This window comes from Frankliniella occidentalis, unplaced genomic scaffold (assembly GCF_000697945.3).
Source record: "Frankliniella occidentalis isolate FOCC.00 unplaced genomic scaffold, Focc_3.1 Scaffold177, whole genome shotgun sequence".
Classification (NCBI taxonomy): Eukaryota; Metazoa; Arthropoda; class Insecta; order Thysanoptera; family Thripidae; genus Frankliniella; species Frankliniella occidentalis.
Window position 1 is genome coordinate 512,319 of NW_026267303.1, and position 8,267 is coordinate 520,585.

The 8,267-nt window shown below is 53.7% G+C and overlaps 1 protein-coding gene across 2 annotated transcripts in view; it reads right to left on the reverse strand.

The window, feature by feature from the left end:
* Positions 1 to 2,814: 2,814 nt before the first annotated feature.
* The window catches only part of LOC127750358 (probable G-protein coupled receptor No18), an 87,744-nt gene continuing 82,291 nt past the window's right edge, over positions 2,815 to 8,267 (reverse strand). The window contains exon 5 of one of the 2 annotated variants that reach the window (XM_052271871.1): positions 2,815 to 3,109. In XM_052271871.1, coding sequence (XP_052127831.1) covers positions 2,877 to 3,109 — 233 coding nt within the window. In that variant the 3' untranslated portion in view covers positions 2,815 to 2,876. The remainder of the gene's footprint in view (positions 3,110 to 8,267) is intronic. The other variant, XM_052271870.1, reaches the window with a different exon arrangement.

Here is an 8,267-nt window from a genome sequence, read left to right on the forward strand (position 1 = left end):
GGGGGGGGTAACCCTATTAAAATAAGTGTGACGCAGCGAGAGAATTTGATCGACCCGTTGTGTTTATTACAAGAAGGACCATCTCTCTCTGTCTGTCTCTCTGTCTCTGTCTCTCTCGCTCTCTCCTCTCTCTCTCACACGCGCGCGCGTACAACATACGTTGTATATACCCCACGGGCAGAGACAAGAAGACGACACGTAACAGGCACACAGCCCTAATTGCCTTTCTCTGCCTTTCACCCCTACGAGTGCGCCGTGTGTGGCCTGTGTGTGGCCTCTGTAATTTTATGTATGCAAACTGACACAGTTACAACGAGTGTGTGCGACTTGCTCCCACACAGCAACAAATATTTTTTTTTTCAAAACAAAGGAAGGAAACTTTTGCGTAAAATGGGATTTGTGTATTGAGTATGTAACGCTCTGTTTCTTTTCTCGGTTTCTTGTCAATTTACTGAAAACTCCTTGCTTGTTTTGTCCTTGCGCATAATTTTTATTTTTGGGGTAGTTTTAATGCCTCAGGAGGTGCCTTTTAATGACTCTGCAAAGGTATTAATATTAGTCCTACTCATGTGTTTCCAGTGTTCATAACACAAAATAAAGCTCCTAAGAAAATTATTACCCACGAACAGAGTTTGGGGTTCTTACCTAAACTATGTACCTACCTGGCTGTTAAAGCCCTTTCTCGCTCAATAATTAGAGCACCAGTAAACACCGTACAACACTCGTCGGTTTTCAGTGTAGCAAAACCGAACCCTCTGTAGGCCGCGGCCGCCCCCCAGGCCCGCCCTGAGCCGTCTCCCACCTGATTAACCCGCCACGCCCCTCGCCACGCCCCGCCACGCCCCGCCACGCCCCGCCACGCCCCGGATCAGGTCGCCCATGGAATGACGGAGCCGTAGCTGCGGAAGCGCTGAGGCGGCGGCGGCGACTGCTCTGCAAGTCAATGAGCGGCACGACTTTAACTCAGCGGTTAGCGCGGGGATCCGCCGGCCGCGCGAACCTCGCGATTTAAAGGTTTCATTTCGTGGCGGCGTGTCGCCGAGGCGCGAGTGTTGCCAGAAAAGTATGCGAAATAATGTAACTGTAGGCAGGCATAGGCGCAGATGCGCAGCGCGCAGCCCACTCTTCGCTACGATGCCGCGCTCCCCCGCATTTTACATACGTTTTCTGGCAGCGTAAACGTTACGCGGAGTGAAGGCAAGACAAGAGGCCTCCTGGCTCCGCGGGGATGAGCCCAGGCGACAGGCCCAGGCGACAAGCCCGCCATGCGAACGTGCGAATCCCGTCCCGAGGCCGGTGGGCCGGGCCGGGGTGGTCGGAGTTTGGGGCCGAAATCCCCCCATCGGCCGCGCCAAAGCTGCCGTGCGGACTCACTTAGGGAATGAGGTCTGCTGCTCTGCGGCACAACTTTACATGATACAGGCTGTACGGCGAGGTAGGGCGTTCCGTGGCGGGGCGCGCCGCGACCACTTGGGCGGATACAGCCGGGCGGGTCCATGGGGGTCATGGGGTCCTGCTAACCCCCCGGACAAAGGGAGCAGAGCGACCGGCCAGCGACCCGGCGTCGGCAGCGGCCTGGCGCGGCTCAAAACACCACGTACTCATTGCGCCCCCCACTCGGCCGCTTTTCGACAACTAGAGCGCGAGAAAACATTATGTTAGGCCTTTCACCACCAGACTCTGCTGTGCGTGCTTTCCAAACGATTTCACATAGACACAGTTTCCTCACAGAACTAGTTCGCTCGACTATACCCAATCGAAAGCCACAGCAAAGCCACGTTATTAATTGTGTTTCTATTAGCAAGAGTTGTGGTTTAAACGCAGTTCCGTTATATGTTTCCTTGTTTTCCGCGCTGTCGGGTCCGCTGCAAAGCCACCCATACACTGTTAACGTCTTACGGCAAATCTCACCGTAAGCTAAAGCAAACACTGCAGCCACTGCGAAAAATGCCCCCGTAAACATATTTTTGTGATTTTTATATGCAATATATAGACGGCATATGTTTTTTTTTTCTTCTTTTTTGCTAGTCGATCAACTCCAAGTTGGTGCAAAATGCATTAAAATTTGCAATTTTAAATTTAAATTTTACAATACGCACATCATGAAAAATTGTCCCGTAAACCTTCGACTACTTTTCACAGTGGATTGCAGCACCATAAGCTTACGGTTAATTTTCAAAATAAGCTACGGTCAATCAGGGTGCATCACTGTAACTTACAGTGAAAATTTACCGCAAACTGCAGTGCTTGCTGCAGGGTGCAGGGCTCACTGTATAGCTGACGACGAAATTCACCAATTCACCGCAAGGCTTCCATGACTGAACGTACGCACCCCACTCAATGCAGTGTACCACAGTCAAGCGGAGCACCGCTCTCCAAATGAGGAGGCATTCAGTGTGGTCGGTGCGGCGTGGCGGCGGGTGGCGGCGCGTGGCGCAGTCCGGGCCGAGCCGGGGGTAGTTGGGAGTTGGTCCGGAAGGGGGAGGGGGGGAGGGGGGGACGTTGCGGGACTACCTCGCTTCATTCGGAAGTTGCCCTCCCCGCCGCCCCTCCTAACCTTCTAACGCTATAACTGACCCGACCAGATGGTCGTGGACGGAAGACAAAGTTGTCCGTTTGGTGGGCGGAGCAAACTTCATAAGTAGCCCTTTTACTTTTCGCGCGCTTTAAATCGACAAATAGAACAACACACAACATATTTAGAGATTAGAAAGCTGGAACGAAAAACAGAAGAAGTTGCGGAAAAAATGGAAATTAACGAAAATTTTGTTTTAAAAAAAAGACCTCTGTTTGTTATTTTCAAATTTCCCGGAATTTTTTCGGAAAATTTTAACTTTTTCGGAAAATTAAAATCCCTAAACACTTTGCGGCTTGACTCACCAGCCTAGGATGGGCGGGCAAGTGATGGCGGCCGCCACCACCCACACGGCCAGGATCATGGCGAGCGCGAGGCGCTTGGAGCGCCGCCGGCGCGAGTAGTTGAGCGGCTGCGTGACGGCCAGGTAGCGGTCAACCGAGATGGCGCACAGCGAGAGGATGGAGGCGGTGCACAGCAGCACGTCCAGCGACACCCACAGGTCGCACAGCACCCAGCCCAGCTCCCACGTGCCTGCGAAACAGCGAGAAAGACACAGCACTGTGAAAAATATCCGTGTAAATTTTCAACGTATATTGTAATAAAAGTTGTAAATTTATATGACAGCCCAACATTGTTTGCCAATGGATTTCAAGGCGATGCGTAGTGCTTGAAGCTTTGCAATTTTGAATTGTGATCTTACGACACGCTTTAAGGAAACTTAACTCGTAAAACCGATAACTCTTTTTTCACTGTGAGAGACAAGCGGGTCAGAGACGCAGAAGACACGGAGAGCAGGGAAAATATTGCCCATGCCAAAGTTGCCATCAATCAATAAGAATTTTTTCTCCTCCTTTCTTCTCTCTTTTAAAGGGGAAATGTGACGCGCGCGGGGGGAAACCGGAAGGGGAGAGGCTGGTGAAAAAGGGAAGCACATCGGACAAGCTGTAGAAATATCACAGAATCCTCCGTAATGGGTGCTGCGGTCGTCCTAAGGGAGCCCAGCGGGAGAGATGGCGGGGGGCTACAGGAGGGAGGACGACCAATGAGGACCGCGGGAAATGGAGAAAGTTAAATTAAAAAATGCGGCGAGGGACTTGCGGATCGAAACGTTCGGTGCGCCGCCTCTGATCGAGGGGGCGACAGGCGACACGCTCGGCGGTGCAACGCAAAGCAGGCCGCCAGTTCATACCCACCGTCGGCAGAGAGAGAGAGAGAGAGAGAGAGAGAGAGAGAGAGAGAGAGAGAGATCGGTCGCGATATCGGCACGGCCAAAACTGAAAAGGGGGACGTCACCGTGGTGTTTTCAATATCACTTCTTTTCGTCAAAAACCGTGAACGTCCTACTTCAATAATTCACGCCGCATGTAGTTACAGATAAAGAAATATGGATAAAAGCCAATTCCCCCCGCCCCCCCCCACAAGAAAAAATAATAATTAGAAAACAGTTTAACTGTGAATTAGGAGGTCAGGTTGAAATATTACTTCGCTCTTCGGAAGAACTAGGCGTTTTACATTGTTGCCTAATTACAACACGCACCCGCTGCCTTTTGGGCTCACGCACATGACTTTTGCCAGTATAGGCCGCCCGGGCGGGGCGGGGGCACAGCGGATTAGGGAAGCAGAGGCGCTTAACTTGTCACGTGGCACAATAGTTTGTTTGTCTCGCACCACCAGCGCCCAGCTCATCCGCTTGTGGCGGGATGGGGCGGTGCGCGAGAGGCACGGCGGGGAGGGGCGGTGTGCTGGGGACAGGGCGGGCCTGGACCACGTTCGCTACGTATCGACCATCACGTCACCATCACGCCGCCAGCAGGCCAGGTTAACCTCAGCCCTCAGCGCGCCTTAGCGCCTGCCGTCAGCGAGGTAGGCTCGCCCGCCGCGCACGCCAAAGTAGCGGGTCTGCCTACCAGGCGGGCGGCCTCCGCTGACAGCCGAGCGGGCCCGCCACAGAGAGAGACACTCTCAAAAATGTCTGCGTGAAATTACATCAAGTCTTTTTTACTACGATATATATAACAGGATATGTTGTAAATTTACGAAAGCCCCATTTAGTCAAAACACACTCTTAAAAACTTTTTTAGGTTCCCAGATTACAAAGTTTTCGTAACATACGATGTTAACATTTCTTCGTAACGACGTTATTTGTTTCCTACCGTGCTTGTAATTTTACATTTAGATGCAATTTTACAAGACAACACGTCATAATTTTTTTTTCTGTAGCTCAAGAACTTTTTACAGCGGAGAGAGAGGGGGGATGGGGGAGAAACAGACAGACGCAGGCCCCATGCTCCAAATTACGCCTAGCCTTCAAGCTCGCATCCCATATTGAGCGCCTACTCCGCCTCAGACCAGATAAGAAGGGAGGGCCACACCACGATGTTTTGTGTTTCTCTTGGCTGGCTACAAGGACGCGGGGGCAGCAGCTGTTGCAGCAGCGGGCCAGGTGCGGCGGATGAGTCGAGGTGAGCCTAACAGGCGGCCGTAATGCTCTGGGCCTACTCTTCCTCTCCTGCCTTTCGCCTCTCGCACGCTCGCTCCCTTATTTCTATTTTTTTCCGTTTTCTCGGAGTGCATATTCTACAAACAGAAAGTGAACTGTGACACTAAGAACAATTAAAAGAGCGATAATGTAACAACACAAAAGAGTGTGTGAAAGTGAGAGCCATGCCATTCATGGGACTTCATTGTAGATAAAATTAAACAGTTGCCCTACACAAGCACTGAGAAAAAAGAAAACCTGTCTGTGCACTAGACGTTTAGTGTCCAGATCAAAGCTGTTTCGTTGCACTATACGTCTAGCGCTAGAAGCTAAACGTATAGCATCCCGCAAAAGAAAATCTACAGCACTGCATGAATAAAGCTCACTGGAAGGGCCCTATCCCATTTCGAGCTGGGACAAAAGTCGGGAGCATTAGACGAAACGTTTAGTGCCCACAGAAAGAAATATTTTTCTCAGTTTGAGAGTGTGTTTCATGGCTTTACAGTGTGAGGGTCACGAGTTGCGAAAGCTAACACCACTATACACACCCTCACATGTGTCAGCGCGAGTCGGTCACAAATCCATTCAAGCGCAGCGCGTGCGAGCATTGCGCGCACTCTACTCCCGCCCCCAGTCTCTCTCTCTCTCTCTCTCTCTCTCTCTCTCTCTCTCTCTCTCTCTCTCTCTGCCACATACACACAGACACACTCGTACACGACATATCGGCACAGCACGAAATTGCCTTCCACTCTTCCTCTTCCCTTCCCTTCCCCTCCGCCCCCCCCCTTTTCCGCCGGTCCCTTTTCATCTCGGCACTGCAGGGTGCTCTTCTGGGTACATCACGCTGTCTATCTGTCCGCCTGCCCGCCTGGTAGCCGCCACTGGCCTCCATACAGTCACGAGTTTTCAATTAACTTGTGTAATCAGCGGCCCATATACCCCATCCGGATAACCGCGTCGCGTCGCCCACGGCACGCGGTATAACATTATCCCTCCCCACTTTCTTCCGGTTCCTCGCCTTTCATTTGCGACCATTTGGAGGCCGGCGGGAGGCGCAAACGACTCTCGGCAGCCGGCGCGTGGCGGCGCCACGTGGTCGCCACGACGTGGCGCAGGGCCAGCCGTGCCGTAGGCTGCCGGCCTTCGGCGGGCCTTCACAGGCTGCTCAATGGATTTCCGCCTCATGGAAAGCGCGCTTCCGGTTCGGGTGTAAGCGTGGACGGGCCGGGCTGGGGCGGGGTAGGGCGGGGTAGGGCGCGGTAGGGCGGGGTAGGGCGGGGTAGGGCGGGGCGGGGCGGGGTGGGGCAGGGTGGAGCGGGGCAGGCAGCACCGGCCCGCATCCGACCGGACGGCGATCAGGGACGCGCGGCCCTCGGCGGCCCTCAGGCATCGGGGGGCGCGGCACCACAGCAAGACCTTGGCGCCGCTCGAGTGGCCCCGCGGGGGCGGCTGCAGCAGCCCTTGCAGCTGCGACACATAGGCTGCCGCACTCTGCGACCTCTCGTGCTGCCCACCCTAAAGTGAAGGACCTTTCCTCGGACGGACGCCCAGTTCGACGCGGCTAAAACAATTTGATCCGAATCAGCCAGAGCCCCGGGGCCTCCAAAACTTTGATTTATGTCCCACCCCCGCCCACCCCTGCCCGCCCCCGCTCGTGCCTAAAGCCCCGGGGCGGCGGCCTGTCGTTGCCACTACTTGTCTTGTCCCAACCAACTTGTTCTGATTTATGGTCCACTAGCAGGGCATGCACAGCGGAGGCGCTCGACAAACGCCTTTGTCTCGGTATTGATCCCCAACGCCGCCGCCATATGGGACGGGTGGGAGCCAGGCGTTGGAAATAATCACGATGTGTTGTAACGACAACACATACACACACGCACACGCGCTCGCAGACACACACAAACACGCACACACACACAAACACGCACACACACTCACGAATGAATTCCAATTCATGGCACCCGGGAACACGAATGAGTCTCAGTCGGCACAGCAGTCTGTTCTCTCTTTCTCTATCTCTGTCTCTCTCCCTCCCTCATATTTTTCGGTTCTATCCCACTTCGCTTCGTTATTGCCTCGATATAACTCGGCGGCTGCTCAGCTGTTGTAATATGCAGCAGCAGGGTGGAGGGTGGTGGGAGGGTGTTTGCCTTACGACAACATGTCATTCGGCCGGATGAGTCGGGGCCAGGTGAGGTGAGGTGAGGTCATGGTCGAGGAGGAGGGGTACCGCAGGGGTGGGGTAGGCCGTACCGAGCCGTGCCTGGCGGCTCCGAGTGGCCAGGCTGGGCCATTCCTCAAGCCACATCAGGAGCGCCCCTATCCCGCCCGCGGTAGGCCTCGGCGTGGGCGTGAGACCCTAACCTGCCCTTTCTCCCTCTACTGTCTTTCTTTGCCGCATGTACGCGGGCGAGAGCAGCCATTCAGCCGTGAGAACTCCAGCGGCAGCACCCTCAGCCACTTACTTTACCTTGGCCGCTGCGTGAGGCAACTGGAGGTTTATATGTTATTGATAAAAACTAAACGATGCCATTTATCTGTCGTTATTTTTTTTAGAAAGCCAGGTGGCCAAGTGGGAACATTAAAATTCACTGTTGATCTCACGGGCACTTATATAAATCACCGGGATGGCAATGATTAGACCGAACGTCCGGAGGGCTTGAACTCTGCGAGCTTGTCAGCACGCCCATGGTCCACTCGGTCGAGGCGCTCGGCACAAATGTTGGCAGAGTACTGTACTCTGTACTCTGCATTGTCAGGTGTGATAAAGCCAGAGAAGCGTGCGGAGGAGATCCATCATCATGGCAAGCAGGCCTGCCGACGTGCGGTGGAATAAATTGGGTCACACGCCGCACAGAGGCTGAAAAGAGCATGAGCCTCCCTCATATTGCTACTTTATTTCCTGTCTTCCTTCTTCATTTGATTTTTTGACGCCGTTTCTTTTTTTTCCTTCCTCTTTTTTTTGTGCGCAGTGCTGGCACACCCTCCTTATCCCTCCGACGCACTCAGTCACAGTTAATGGTATGTAAGGTCGGCCCCACGCTCCATTACGCACCGGCTGCACAGAGAGAGAGAGAGAGAGAGAGAGAGAGAGAGAGAGAGAGAGAGAGGCGGGCTCACACACACACATTCGGATTAGGCGAGGCGCAGTGGGCGTGTTACTCTAGGGCGCTATCATCGTCGCAGTGGGTACCCAAACCACACACAACC